Below are 16268 nucleotides of genomic sequence, written 5' to 3'. Positions count from 1 at the left end.
CTCAGAACCTCTTCTGCTTGGTTGTTTTTTCTAACTCTGCAATTGATTTTGCTTTTACCTGATTACTACTCTTTGATCGTGGCTGTACATATATATTCTAAATTTTAAATTGTATTTGTTTTTATGTAAACTTTAATGCCTGTTTTAAATGCTCAGCCCTTGTATATTGCCTAACTTGCTCATTTCTGCATGTGCTCCCCTTACTTTGTATTTTTGTTAGTTTCATCGCTTATTCTTGTAATGCTTACCCATTGTATGTTGACTTACATAAAGCCTGAGTCATGCCTGCAAAGAGTGGTTTGATCACTGCACTTACCCAGTCAACAAACTTAAATAAATAAATAAATACATAAATAAATAAATAATAAATAATATACCTTTTCAACATATTAGTCTACTGGGAAAGCCCCAAAGGTTCCTAACTTAGAAGAATGTTTACCTTAAGTCCCTGAGCTATCAGGGAAAGCTTGAAAAACTATCCCTTTTCCATGTTTCTTACAGGCTGTTGCTGGGTGATTTTTTTACCTTGCATTCTGTGCTATTATGGACCCCATCCTCCTTGTTAACCTGTAGATTTGCAAGTCAAATATTTCCACTAATATCAGAGCTAGGGACTTAAATCTCCATCAGCACATAAAAAGAAACAAGGTGAAAAAATCTATATATTACCCAATCCCTATCCCACATCTGGAACATTAGAATTATTGACTCGTATATTGCCAAGGCCACTTATTTAAAATTAATAAACTAATGAAATGATAGCTTTGTAAGTAAAGTTTCATGAATTCTTGTGGTAATTTGTAAGTCAATTTTTAGGTCATTATGATGACTGCACTATCATTTTTACTGTCGCTACAGGGATTATAAAATCATATTTTAAACTACAGAGAACTGAATAAAGCAAATTAAAAAAAAAATACATTTTACTGAAGAAGCAGTCTGGTCTAAAGTGTCATATTCATTCATTAGTATTCATAAAATCAAAATGTTTAGCTATGTGGGACACTCCCGGAAAAAATGTAAAGGGAGTGACCTTGATTATTGTGTGAGTATAATATATAGGTAGACATGCACTCTTTCATTTGTGTCTTCAGTTTTGCTAATTAAACTTTCTACAAACATGTTTCTTCATTGAGAACAAAATATAGGTATTCATCAGAATTAATCATTTATGTTTTTTTTTTCTATAATGCATAGAAAACAAATCTAGTACAATCATCTCTTACAGACTTCAGAGCATACTTTGCCAGCATATACTGTGTAGCTGTTAATTGTTAGGTGAACTGTGATATATTCTTTGTCATCATACATGGTATACTATTGTTAATAACCTTACATTTTAGATAAGATTGATATCTTCCCTAGCTGCACTGTAGTGCTCAGGTTGACCACTATCAGAAACTGATTGGTACATCATTATGTTTGATTTGCTAGACATATTTTTGCAACATTTGTGGCATTCTTTTTTTGATACATAAACTTATACCAGAATACTAGCAGGCAAAGTAATAGTAAATCTGGTGGCATTCTTGCTGTGTCTTACATACCTCATAATACAATGCAGTTTGCTAATTTGCATATTTGCCACTGTTTATTTTTTTTTTGGGGGGGTCTCTTTACCTCATTCATGCATACTTACATACACACATACATAACATACATACATACAAGAAACCCCATCCATTCCCTTTTGGGCATACCCCATATTATTTTAAATTGGTTAGTGTTCAAAATGATCCCACGTAGCATGGTTTTGTTCATATGAGCAGTGATTTGCAAGCAAGAAGCAGCACCTAAAAACAAAATAAACATTCCATGTTCAATACTCCATCTACAAACAGAAAGTGGCTGGCTTTTGATTATCTTTATATTGTCAGTCATGTCATCCTGACTTGAAAGGAATAGGTTGACTCTCAAAGGCAGTATTTCACACCTACTGAGAAGTCCACAGGATTGACTCATTGTTGCACTTTATAGAAATATTCAGTTGTTTTTAGGTTTGCCCATAAGACGTCCTGCAGTGCCTTCATACACTATAATTACCTGGGCTGAAAGACACTGAGGGACAGGATGGGGAAAGGACAAAGGTTGCAGTATCTTTGGTATTCCTCTTTATTTGGTTTTGTTTTCTTTACAGACTAGGCTTTGGTGCAAGTGATTGATGATGAGACATTGGCAGTATGTACCCCTGCAGATGGCTGTTGCTGGGCTTCTTCCATCCACTTGTCCAAGCTGCGCCGGCGGGCATTCATGAAGAAGTTGCTGACAGTAGACAGTTCAAGACCTAGCTGCTGGGCAATGGTGATCTGCAACTCTTTGGATGGTCGATGATTCTCATGGAAAATGGCATGGAGGGTACGACGCTGGATATCGGTGAAGACTAAGCGGTGGCGCTTTGGAATGTGATTCCGCTTGGATTTGCTTTGGTCTTGTTCTTTTCTTTTGCAGGCTGCAAACATGACATAAAGAAAAGGGTTATCAGAAGACATGAATCACACATTTGTCAGCAAACTGAAAAAAAGTATGCTAATTAGATGACTCTACATTGTCCTAAAGAGATGAACCCTATAAAATCCTGAAACCATTTAGTTGTACAGTTCCAGCTTACCAGGTGACCCATCAACTGTGTGGGGGATCTAGTTTAAAAACAACTGAAGTAAAAACCCTTTCCACTCTGGAACATTGATGGCTCTGTCTGTATACAGTGAGGCTTATCTCAGTTTGCTTGCATCTGATAACAAACAGGATAAGTAAGTCTAAGACTAACTTGCAAACCGATCCCTCCCTCATATATTCCGCTTAGTGCTTCACACTATGACACTACTTTAGTGTCTCTGAAGCAGTGCAGAAGAGTTGCACAAAGCTGTATGATTTTGCAGAACTGGTAGTATTTTATGACTATATTACTTGATGCATTGATTGTCCTATACTCCTTATCAACTTACAGCTGAGCGACCTTCACATACCTACACACAAAGTCAAGTACCATTTAATGTCTCAGTAACTATTTTTAATAACTATGAAATGCTTTTTCTAAAATATAGAGCAGTTTATGCAGTGAGTGCTCACATTAATGCTAAGTACTAAAATTGTTTTAAGTCAGGTTTATTATTTGTTAAACTTTTCAGGGTCTTTCGGTCAAAAGTTGTTTTATAATGCTTTTTTGAGCTGTTGATAACAATGTAAGAAATGAATAAGTGATTCTATGTTCAATACTTAGTGTACTGTCATAACTACAGAAATATGTTTAAGGCATTGTACCAACAGTATGTTGAAACAACAAAGATATATCAAGTGAAATGAATACACCAGTTTTGTCAACCACTGTATATGTGGTTAGAAAGTGATTTTCAAGCAGATGCACATTTATTTATCTATTTACTTATTTGTTTACTCTTTTCTTGGTTTGTGGTAGACTAAGCGGGCTTAGGCCACTTGCAGTGGGGTTACAGAGAAAAAATTGTGAGAGACAGGATAATCATTTGACTTGCTTTAAGCTATGCTACATTGCTCAAGTTTATTCATATTTGAGATGAGCTACAGAATGTTTCTCATCTAAAAATTTGATTTATTGGAAGTGACTACTGATCTGATCCCACCTACATCGGGTTTCTTTTCAGCTAACTTTGAGACTCTTTTGGTTGTCAGCACCAGCACTTTTTTTTTTTTTTTTTTTACAACACTCAGGTATCATCGAAAAACTCATCAGCTTGAATGTAAACCCATACATCACAAGATGGGTTGCAAACTGGCTAAGCGACAGAACCCACAGGGTCAGAGTTGCTGGAGCCATGTCAGACTCAAAGCCTGTCACAAGTGGTGTCCCACAGGGCTCAGTCCTGGGTCCACTCTTGTTCGGCATCTACTTTTCTGAAGTACAAGCAAACACAGGAGGGTTATGGCTGACAAAGTTTGCAGATGACTGCAAACTGGGCCATAGTCGAAAACACATCTGACACAGATATCCTCCAGAAGGGCCTCACAGAAACGGATAACTGGTGCCAGAGCCATGGCCTGAAGTTAAACGCCAAAAATGCATAGTCATACCCTTCGGGAAAAACAAGGTTACCCCTAGCTACCATATAGGTGACAATCCACTGAGCACAGAAAAAGTCATCAGGGATCTGGGGACCCAAGTTGACAGTAGTCTTTCGCTTGACACTCATGTTGCTAAAGTAGTTAGGAAAACCTTCTATATTGCCCACCTGATCATGAAGGGATTCACATCTAGATCAAGGGAGGTCATCGTCCCCCTGTACTCATCACTCATTAGACCTATGATTGAGTACAATGCCCGTTCGAATGTATCTGACCAGACACCTGATGCAGCTTGAAAGGCCCCAAAAGTTCCTCACCAAAAGGATAAAGGGTCTCAAAAATATGTCTTATGCTGCCCGACTGAAAGAACTCCAGCTTTATTCAGTCTCATACCGCTTGCTCAGCGGTGACCTGTGCCTGACATATAAGGCCATGTCAAACCCAGATTTGATGAATATGCTTCACCTCAAAAAATCTAGATCCCTCAGAACCACAAGGGCGGGAGACTTAAACCTTGACACGGTTATAAATAGAACGTGCTGGAGGGACAGATTCATCACCCAGAGACTCCCTATGCTGTGGAACAAAATCCCGGTACATGTGAGGCAGAGCACCTCGCTGGCCTTGTTCAAGAGGAATCTTGACCAATGGATGGGAGATTGCAGATATACCCCAGGGATTACTTCAGTGTCACTGCTTGACAGAGGCACAGAAAAATGATAGGCATAGTTTTTATTCAAACTAAAGGGGTGGCGAAAGCCACATAACTATGGGCTAGGCTTATAAATGCCCTTGGGCAGATAGCCTAGTATGAACCTATGAACCTATGAACCTATATGGAACTGGAATTTGTAGTATTCCGAGCATTTATTTGCTGGTAGTAAGGTAGCACTGTGAGTTTCCTGTGGTTATTTGTTATTGGCTTGCTCTAAGTTGTGCTGAGCTGTGCTCTATGCAGCCTGGCTACAGTCCATGTTACATACACACACACACACACACACACACACACACACACACACACACACACACACACACACACACACATATCTATATATATATATATATAGAGAGAGAGAGAGATTTATATATATATATATATAGCTTAGACAATGGGAACCTTATCACAAATTCCTGCTCCAAGTAACCAAAACCTATTTATTGTTCTCTGATTCTTGCCTGCTGCACTGTACCCCCTCTTTACAGCACTGTTTGTATAATAGTGTTACCATTGCTTCTTGCTTTACTGTTTACTATCACCACGCTGATTGACTACATTGTTCCAGAAACTGTACCACTTCAGAGAGCATTCCTCTGACATATCTGCATATAAAAACTGAAACTATATTACAGTCTTGCTGCACTGATTTTTCTCTGACTGCACTGTTCAAATCTTGTAGCACCCATGCTACAATGGACATATAACCTCAAGTTGTGTTACATCATTTTTCTTCTTGCTGCATTGATTTTCAGGTGTGTTACAGAAGATTTCAATTACTACACTGATTTTTACCTACTGAAAGGTTTAAGTAATAATATCAGTGCCTACAATGCTTTTTAGTATCTGGCTATACTGGCAAACTTCATTGTGTTTTAGTGGGTTTACTATCAAAAAGTTGAAAGTCAAAAAGTATCTACTCACTTGATCAAACTGACATTCCAAATTTGGCAATGTCACTTTTATGGAATGTCAAAAATCATTACCTTGACTTCTGCAGTCAAACAAATTTAGAATATCAGGAGGTGATGTCAGATCCTCAGGAACTTTGCTGAAGCTACCATACGAATTGTACATCTACAACACAACTTTTTACAGTTTTGCAGAGTGGCAAGCCCCCTGCATCCCCCACACCCCCCTGCAAATTATATATTCCAACTCCGAGATCGCACTACATTGAGGAAAAGGGTAAATTTCCCAATCCCCACTGTAGTGCGATCTGTTATTAGAATGTCGAATGCACATTAGTGAATGTACACTACCACTCACTAATGTGCATTTAAACATTTTCAGTCCGGCATTACGGAAACTGGAAAAGACGCATTTGACCATCCCAGTTTCGCATAAGTGGCATTCCACATTTTGATAGTAAACCTTTTAGTGGCTTGTTCTCATCTTACTACACTGATTTTTACCTAATTGCACTGTCAAGATATGGCATCTGTGCGTACACTGCTCAGCTGTAACAAAGTGATCGAATGTTGTCTTTTTATGACTGATTCAGCCTTTGGGTTATCGGATCTGACCAGATCAGACCTCAGTGCCTTTAGAAGGTGTGGATCCAAGTCTCTGATACCTCCCTTACACATAATCCCTATCTTCCTCCAAATACCTGAAATCTTGTTTTACTGTCTAATCAAAGATGTCTTATTTGAGGGCTCTGATCATCTCTGGCAGTTTCTTTCCTCCTTTCACCTCCCCTATTAATATTTATATACGCTATTTAAAAAAAAGGATATAACTCTTCCTCTTTCTAGTGCTGTTTATTATACCTTAAATTTTATAACTTGAAAGCATAGCATCATTTTTTTGATGTTATATACAGTTGGCCAGTGTACTGTGTTTTTTTTTTTTTTTGTGACAGGACAATGTTGTATTTTGTTGATAACGTTCCTTTTCATGGCAGACAAGGTTCTAGTATTTAAATAGTGTAAGACCTGCCACCACAAGATTCCACTGCAAGTCTGGCACTACTTTTGTGTTTACTATGTGAGGGCAGCACATCTTGATGCTGAATGTGAGGAGTGTGTCTCTTTTGGTACCAGGGCCCTTCAAGGTCGTAAGAACAAATTAGTTTTAAAGGGTCTTATCCCTCCATATACTGGTGTATCTAACTAGGCTTCTACTTCCACTGCTAGTCTTTCTGTGTTTCCAGCTAAAACAAAAGAAAAACCTAAGCAAAAAGAAAAGGAGAAACCTTAGAAAAAGAAAGGGAGAAAAATGAATTGTCAAAAATGAGGTCAGACAACATTAGGAAATGGTCTCCAGTCCCATCAGAACCCTTGGGTCTGGCATGGAAAATTCCTAGACAAATGGATCAGACTCCTTCTTGGATTGTTCACTGATGCCTCCTTCTCATTTCTCACAAGAGCAGATGAATTCTTGGTTCCATTCACCTTTCCTGCAGGAGAGGCACTAGTCAAGACCACCATCAGTGGCTTCATCTTCCAGGTCCGTTCAATCATCAATGAGCCTTACTGAGGCAGATGATGATAAATGATTTGGAGGTTCCTTCATATGCAATTTCAACTAAGGGTTCTCCCAGCACCAACCGCACAGGACTTTCTGAGATTGACTCTGACAACCCCCCCCCACACACACACACACACACACACACTGATATCTCCCATTCTGGTCTACCCTTTGGATCCGGGTCCTATGGATCTGAGCCCCTCAGGAGTATCCATGTCAGAGCTGACAGTCTTGTCAACTTTGACTTTGACAGTATCTGTTAATCTCTCAACTCCGATACCTTTGGATCAAGGTGAGTCTTGGAACCAAAGTGTCAGTGTCAGGGCTCAAGCCATTGATTCAAAATAGAAACTTTCAGAACCATCTCTTTCCCTCTGTGCCTTGGCAATTGATAGCTTGGCTCCATTGTTGGCTTTATATCCTGGGTGGGTCAACAGAGGCTATTCCTCCATATTGCTCTGATGGTATGGGAGTCTCTTTGGCCCTGATCTTGGCCCCAGCTTTTGAGGCTTTTGAAAGGGTTTTTGACAGGCCAAGAGAAGAGATGCTGCCCACATGCTCTGCTCCGTCCCATCCTCTTTTTGGCATTGCATCTGACTCTGCATATCCAGGCCAACAGGGACAGTCAACATCATTCTGTCTCGGGGCTATTTCCCACATGAGTTCCCCGTCTGACTGTGACCAGTCTTCAGAAGTCTCATCAAAGCAGGGTCAAAGAAAACAGACATGTAAAAGGAGATACTTAGATACCTCTCTGGAATCAGTCACTGAAGACATAGACTTGGATGACAGGGTTAAATTCTCAAAATCCCTTCTAGAGGATGTCACATTTAGTGACGGTTTGGAATTGATGAAATAACTAGGAGGTTGGTCTACTGATACAGCCTCCCCTGCGGTCTGTGTTCCTTGAGGTGTTTGCAACTGGCTGTTCTATCTTCTGGGTGGTACCACCTGCTGATGCTGTTAAAGACCTGGTGGCTCAGCAGACTTGGAAGGGTACATATATGGCTGAGCAAATTCCTAAGCAGTCAGATAAAATCTTGGGCACAGCAAAGGACAGAGCACACTGGAGCAGGGGTTCCATGGCCATGGTTGTGATGGCAGCCACTAAGAAGGAACTCCTGAAGAGAGTATGTCTGTCCATCCCCCTAAAAGAGAGAGCATTGGACAGGTTTGGGAAACAGATGTGTGTATTAGTGGCTGTCACACTCAAGGCACTGAACCACCTGGCCCACATGACATGCTTCCAAAGGGATTTGACAAAGGAACTCACCAAATCCTTCTCAGGTAACCTATTGCCATGATCCAAAAATGGTAGAGTACCAGCTGTTTACCTTACAGTTGATGTGCAGCTTATCCATGCTTCTACTTTGTTATGAAGCTGATGGTATGGCTGGAGCAGCAGGAACTGGCATAGCCATCCACTGACATGTCTGGATGTAATTGTGTGACTTTGTGGAAACTTCTAGACATCTTTCCTTAATTGATGGTTTGCCACTCTCCACTCCAAAGGTTAAGGAAACTCTCACCATGAGTGAGCAGGATGGTAAGGCACTTTCTGCCATTGGAATCAACTTCTCTGCCCCACAGAGAACCTTTTCCAGGAACCAAAGGGGTGTTAAGAAGTTAAACTTCAGAAAATCTTAGGGGTTCAACCAGGACACTCCTGCAGACAGGTCCTCTGAGGCAGAGGGGAAGCAATATTTCAATGGACATTGACCTAGTAATTGGGCAGACTGTAGACACAGGTATTTTAAAGGGAAGATGGTTTAAGGTTTGTGGTTGAACAAGGACACCTGTCTCCACATCAATGCCCTAGAGATGACAGCAGTACTCTTAATGTTGCAGGCTTTCCAGGGTGCTCTCCCCAGGTGTGTGATGATCTCCATCCAGGCAGACAACATATCAGTTGTCTAGTACATCAACAAACAAGGCAGAACCCATTCATACCCTTTGTACAGGAAGCCCATGAGAATGTGGCAATGAGCAATGGCTTCCTGTTGCTTTCTTATAGCAATGCATATCTCAGGGACTTCCAGTGTATTAGGAAACAAACTGATCAGATAAATCCTTCTACCTCTTGAGTGGTTACTCAGTCGAGCAGTGGCGCATCAAATCTTCAGCCACTGGAGTCAACCATGCTGAAACCTTTTTGGTTCATACCTAATCAACAAGTGCAGCAGTAACTTTGCCCAAATCCCTTTACAGGGACAGTCACCAAGATATGCTCTAATACACAATTGACCCCTGGGTTTCCTATATGCCTTTCCCCTTTCCTCTAATAACAATTTTTTTTTCAGAAGGCAAGAAGGTGGAAGGCCAAGGGAATCCTCATTGCTCCTTTCTGTCTGTGGCAAGTTTGGTTTCCCTTCCTCTGGTCTCATCTAGCATGTCGTTTCTAGACATTGAACTACCATCCAAATCTTCTGACTCACTCATCTGGGCAGCCTCTCCTGGACCCAGAGACACTGAAAATAACTGCATGGCTCCTCCAATTTTAATGGTGGCTAGAGAAGCCAGGCTTTCTGCTCAGGTGGTACAAATTTTGTTAGGGTCTCAAACATCGACCACCAGGAAAGTTTACCTTAGCAAATGGAAGAAGTTTTCAATTTAGGCAGCAACTAAAGGGATAGCATGTAGGACTGCAGTCACTAAATAATAACAGACATTTGAGTTTCAGACTTCATTTCCTTCAGAAAATGCATGTTAATGCAAAACCTATTATTCTAGCAACTTTCTAAGTATACAAGAGCAATAATTAAAATCTGTCCTTCCCATTATTTTTGGCTTTGTCCAGAATTCTTGTGCTAAGACGTTGGGAGGTATAACCCCCCCCCCTCAAAGTTCCGGTATATAATCATCTGTCTCCATCTGCTAAAAATGCAATGCTAAGTTTAATAACAAACTCCTGTGGTGGTCCCCTCATATAAATAAACTCCACAATAAGGGAGAACAAACTATTGGTCCTAAAAAAAAAAATACCACAAAATGACTAAATAAAGAGATAAGGAGGAGGATCAAACCCACAAAGCAAATATGAACCAAACACTGCTACAGTACCTGATGACAGCTACAAAGCATTCTTTAACCCTTTAACCAGTCTCTGGAGCAATATTAAACACTAAGCTTATATCCAGTGGTATTTCCCACTCAGACCCTAAGGTAATTACAAATATACTAACACACAACCTTCACTCCCCACTCCAGTTTTCTCCTTCACATGAGCCAGTCAGCGTCACCTCCTTTGCCTGCCATCTAGCAGCTTAGAAGCCCTCTTCAAAACTAAGAATTGTAGCTTTATGGATCTGGATAACAGGTTGTTTTCCTGTTAGTATGAAACACTGTCTAACTAGCCCTCTCACAAACCTATTCATCCTTATCCTGTCCATGGTGTATGTACCAGAGGCCTGGAGAATTGCTGCTGTGGCACCTCTTCCACAAAGGCAGTGCTACCACTGACCCTGGGAACTACACACCAATTAGGCTTAATAGGATTATTTGTAAAGTAATGGAGCTTATAAATATAAGGTTATTGGTAGGTTATAAGTCCTGATTAAACCAGTTTGACTTTCTGAAGGGTAGAGATGTAGTCAGTGAGGTGATGGATGAGGGCAAGTCTGTACATACTGTCTGCCTAGATCTGGCCAAGGACTTTCATACTATTTCTCACTCTGACATTATATAACAATTGTCACAATTGAATATAACCACCTGCATAACTTATTAGATAGCAAATAGGCTCATAGGTGTTTATTAGGTTAATGACCACAAGGGCATTTTTAAGACTAGCCATGCAACCCAAATCTCTGACAAATTCTGATACCCTTGATAAGTATAAGCATGGGCCTGGGAGATGAACCATTTACAGGTTACCTGTGTCCATTAGAGACATAGGTGCCAAACCAGGGATGCATTTATGGTTTCCCATCCAACTGTCCAAGTTGCACTTGAATTGGTTTAGGGAGGAACTCTGCTTCACATAGATGGGGAGCCTGTTCCATAGACGGGGTAGTCTCTGGGATACATGCCTCTTTCTCCAGCAGGTCCTATTAATATCACAAGCAATATCTAAGTCTTTAGAATGGGTAATTCTGGTGCTGTTTGTTTTGTGGATATACAGGAGGTCCATCAGAGTGGGGTCTGACAATGTCCTGTATGCCAGGCATAGATCTCCCCTCAAAAGCCTGAAGGAGACAAAATACAGGGATAGGGCCTTGAGATGGTCTGCATAGGACATTTTACTTATGCCCTGTATTCTTTTAGTGAGGAACCTCTCTGGATGTTCCAATTGTTGGATATACCTCATTAGGTACATACCAAAGGGGGCATTGTACTCAATGATAGGTCTGAAGAATGACGAATACAGTGGAACAATGAATTCTCTGGACTTGGATGCCATACCTTTGTTTATAAGTTGTGCAACACAGAATGATTTCCTCACCACAGTAGATTACTATTTATGTGTTTCCCTAAGTCCCTGACTACTGTGTCGACTCAAAGGGGTGTGTTGTCAATATGATAGTTACCAGGGATGGATGACTTCCCAAAGGGTACTATTATGCATTTCTTGGCATTTAGTTTTAGTCCATGGCTCTGACACCAGTTGTTTGTCTGTGTCAACCCCTGCTGGAGAAAATTTGTGTCAGTGTGAGATTCAATGACAACTCCTAATTTGCAATCATCTGCAAGTTTCATCAGGCAGATACCACTGACATTGGCCTTGACTTCTGAGAAGTAAATGCCAAAAAGGAGTAGTCCAATAACTGATCCCTGAGGGACTCCAGTTGTGACTAGCCTCTTTGTAGAGGTGGACTTCCCAATTCTAACTTCCTGGGTCCTGTCTGTGAGCTGGTTGGCTATCCACCAGGTGACACATGGGTTTGTACATAACCTCTTGAGTTTGTCAACAATGCCCAAGTGGGGTATTGTGTCAAATGCCTTGGCCAGGTCAAGGTAAGCAATGTGAATGATTTGCCCTTATCCATTGCTTTGGTGACTTTCTCAAAGAAGTCCACCAGGTTGAGTGTGCATGATCTGCCCTTGACAAAACCAAACTAGGTTGGGTCAAATGTCTGGAGGTTTACTATATCTCTATTGATCATCTCCATGGTCATTCTTTCCATGGCTTTACATATAAGACTAGTGAAACTTATGGGTTTGAAGTTTCCAAGGTCTGTAGATGGTCCACCTTTATGCAGAGGGATGGCTGTTGCCTATCTCCATTCATGAGGCATGAAGCCTGTTTGGAGGCTACAGTTAAATTGTAATTCCAGAGGTGCTGATAGGTCATGTTTCATACTATTTAGAAGGCATCCTGGGATATTGTCTGGGCCCATTGATGTAGTGTTCTTGGTCTTATAGAGAGCATTAGGGATCTGTTCCCTAGTGATAGTAGGGGGAGTTATATTTGATGATATTTCCTGAGGGAAGGTTGAGGGGGAGAGAGGGGTAAAGTTGGAGCAGAATTTATCAACCAGGAGGTTTGCCATATCTTGTGGCTCAGTATAGGTGGCTCCATTTACAATGAGCTCTGCACATAGTTGTGTATTGCCTTTGAGGTTGCAGACATAGCTAAAGAATGCTTTGTGGTTGTGCTTGGCCTGGGAGGCAAAAGTTAACTTACCTGAAATTTGGCTTTGGTAGACTTTCTTTGTCCTCTCAGTGGTTTGTTTAGTTTGATGAGGTGCTTTTATCCAGCTGGGTGTTGCACCTTCTAGTTTTGCCATTATTTTCTGCTCCCTGTTATACAGCCGATTGATTTTGTGATTCCATCAGGGTGACTTGTTTTCTGAGTTAGTTCTGTATTTCTTCCTGGTGGGTACAGCTGCCTCCATGCAGCTATTAACATGCTTGCACAGGGTTTCTGTGAACAGTTCTGCATAGGCAGCAGTGCTCTCAGGGTTTACGGGGGCTTGAAATTTTGACAGGTTCTCACTTAATAGCAGGAGGTTAGCTTTAAAGTAGTTCCTGAATATTCCAGGTTTAGCTGGGGGCACAGGTTTTATTTTTACTTCAAAGGAGACAATTTTGTGGTCTAACCTTACCAGGGAAGGCATTACAGTAGGGGGTGTGCAGCAGTCTCCCATATTAGTGAGGACCATCTCCAATATGGTTGCACCCCTGGTTCTTGTATTGACTATCTGGTCCAGGGATTTTGTGTTTACAAAATCCAGGCATCTCTGTGCATACACATTTGGTGTTGTATAGGTTTCCCAGTTAATAGTGAGGTAATTAAAGTCACCCATGAATATGGTATTGGGTTGGATGGTTAATGTTTCCAATAAGTTTAAATACATGGTATGGGTTTCCTGAGTCATAGAGGGGGACTTATAGCTTGCAAGGTAGTGGTATTGGATTTTACCTACGGTGATTTCAACAAGGAGCAGCTCAAGTGGATTGTCCTGTTTGAGCAGCCGTGAAGTATATTTATTTTTGATGTAAATAGAGACACCTCCACCTTTAGTTTCTGCCTGTGAAGTAACTAGCCTGAATGTGTGAAAGGAATTATAACCTTGCCCTGTTGGTGTGCTCTCAGCTGCTTTAAACCATGTCTCAGTGACCACAAAGACATCAGCATTCTGTAGGGTAAAGTGAGCTTCTAGGGAGTAGAGTTTTTTTTTTTTTTTTTTTTTGTTTAGACTCCTAGCATTGACCAGCAATATCCTTAGATTTTCTTGGTTTTGATTTGCTATGTTGGAAGTAGTTTCAGTTTGGCATTGCCTAAAAAAGGCACTATGGTGGAAGACAGTGTTTTAGCTAATATTTGAAGTCCTTGAGGAGAGAGGTGTACAGCATCCCTGGCAAAGCAGCGTGGTCTATTGACCATCTCCTTCCATGCTGACAAGTATTGCACCCCCTAGAATGACACCAGAACTAAGCCAATTATTAAAGTCAATCATATTTTGTTCATATTAGAGCATCATCCTTGGAGAAGGTAAAATGCTGCTCAATGCTAGGCTCATACCAGCTTGAGACACATATTCTGAGAGCTCCATGATGTCTGTCTTCATATAGTCTAGGGAGGTACATCTCAGGTCATTTACTCCTACATGGACTATGACTGAGTCATATTGGTAATTGTGGTCCAATGATCTGAGTGCATGCGTAACGTGGCGGATCCTAGCCCCTGAGAAGCGACTGACCGTAACTTTCTCCTTACTCAGCCTGGTGAGAGGAACATCAGTGTGTCTCATGATGGAGTCTCCAATGAGTACAATGTTCGATTGTGTGGTGGTTTGCCTTATGGGCTTAGAGGTAGAGTCTCCATGAGATGTAGCTCTATGTGTTGATGTGGGCATTGTTTTGAAAGAGCACATTTGAGGCTGCTAAGGGTATTTGTTATGTGTACTTCATCTGGGATGTCTTTGTGGTTCAGGAAGGTTACATATAAGTGCCTCAGCATATGTGGGTCAATACGTCTGCTTTGAATTGTGTGTGTTGGGTGCAGTGTGCATACTACTGACAACCTTATTGACATTAAGAGAACTTTTATGTGAGAACTTTGTCTCCAGTGATATTGAGTGAATGCATCTCTCATACCATATCAGTTTGTTTGCTAATTAACTAGTTGTCAGTAAACACGAGGCAATTTCTACATTGCCTCAGGATGCCCGTATCCACCAAGCTGGTAATGGAGACAGTAGGAAAGTTCAGATCCATGGCAACAGACCCTTTTTTATTGATTAGACAGTTGGAGTGAGAATATCAATCATGTCATGAGTATCCAGTTTGCGACTATGTGGTCAGTGCTTATCACTGCAAACTAGTTGTCCTGTGTGCAACTAAGTAATGGAGAAATTGCAATTGTGCTTTTACAGGAAAAATGCCACTCAAGGTGTCTGAGTCTGTAAAGCGCTCTGCCAAACACTTGAGGAGAAAGTAGCGCTGAGACCCTGAAAATTTAAGAATAAAGTATTTAGGCAGATATTCTGAAGTTAGAAACAAATCAAGCAGTATTTACTGAAATCAAAGAATTAGCTTGTCAAGAATGATGAAAAGAGGAGAGTCGCTTGAATGGCTACTGCCTGGCTACTACTAATGCTGGTCTCACCACAGCTTCACTCTGTTGGGATACAATGCTCCTTTGCATCTTCTCTCACCAGAAGCAAAATGTTAGCACCAATGCCAAGAAGAGAAACAGGCCACAGCCTGTTTGGTGATCCAGAGTCTTGTCCCAGATGATGCAAGGTTCAGTAGGCTTGTAGCCTTTTTCTGGTAGCTGCCTTGAATAGCAACCAGACCACTTAGGAACGTTAAGCTCAGACACTCACTCTCCAACCAGAAACAGTCAGGAATCTGCCCCTTCTCACACCAGGAGACCAGAATGTTATTTATTTATTTATTTATTTGTAGTTTGTTAACCAGGAAAGTCCATTGGGCCAGACTGAGCCCTTTTTCAATGGAGGCCTGGAGAGAAAAGCTCCTTGTACATACATAAAAAATATCACCCATTAATACAATATTAATACAGGTCTCTTCTCAAGTTTTGATATGCAATTTAAAGCAAAATACAAGTAAAACACAGTGTAAAGAAAACAAATCACAGTATACAAAATAGAAAAGGACAATAAAGTAATACAAAGTACAAGAAATCAAAGGCAAACTAACCTTTCCCTCACAGCAAGCTGTGACAGAGTCTGGGTAAGGTTTTCCAATTTCCTCTAAAATTTGTGTCACCACTGGATTTCCCAAGGGTTCTGTGCTTGGGCCACTACTCTTTGGCATTTACTTCTATAGCTGGCAAAGTTTCCTGATGACTGCAAATTTGGATCTTTCATCATCTCACCTGAAGACACCCATATCCCTCAAAAGGGTTTGTCCCTCACTAACTCATGTTGATAGGATGAAGGACTAAATCTAATTGAAAAGAAATGCACTATTGTACTCTTCAGAAAGCAAGTGCACCCCTGCACCCATCACATAAATGGTGCCGCCTTAAACTAGATAATTTCATTAGAGATCTGGGTGCATATATAAACAAGAGGCTCTCCTTTGACCACCAAGTTTTGAATATCATCAGGAATGCTTTCTAACATGCCAAGCT

The 16268-nt window shown here is 40.8% G+C and overlaps 1 protein-coding gene across 1 annotated transcript in view; it reads right to left on the bottom strand.

Moving 5' to 3' along the window:
- Window positions 1-1229: 1229 nt before the first annotated feature.
- The window catches only part of LOC122808921 (hepatocyte nuclear factor 6-like), a 282286-nt gene continuing 267247 nt past the window's right edge, over window positions 1230-16268 (bottom strand). The window contains exon 2 of the mRNA XM_044080056.1: window positions 1230-2449. Coding sequence (XP_043935991.1) covers window positions 2139-2449 — 311 coding nt within the window. The 3' untranslated portion in view covers window positions 1230-2138. The remainder of the gene's footprint in view (window positions 2450-16268) is intronic.

This window comes from Protopterus annectens, chromosome 8.part0 (genome assembly GCF_019279795.1).
Source record: "Protopterus annectens isolate FY-2018-M chromosome 8.part0, PAN1.0, whole genome shotgun sequence".
In the NCBI taxonomy this organism is placed as follows: Eukaryota; Metazoa; Chordata; order Ceratodontiformes; family Protopteridae; genus Protopterus; species Protopterus annectens.
Note: the sequence above shows the minus strand (reverse complement) of the source record. Positions and strands in the feature narration are given on the sequence as shown.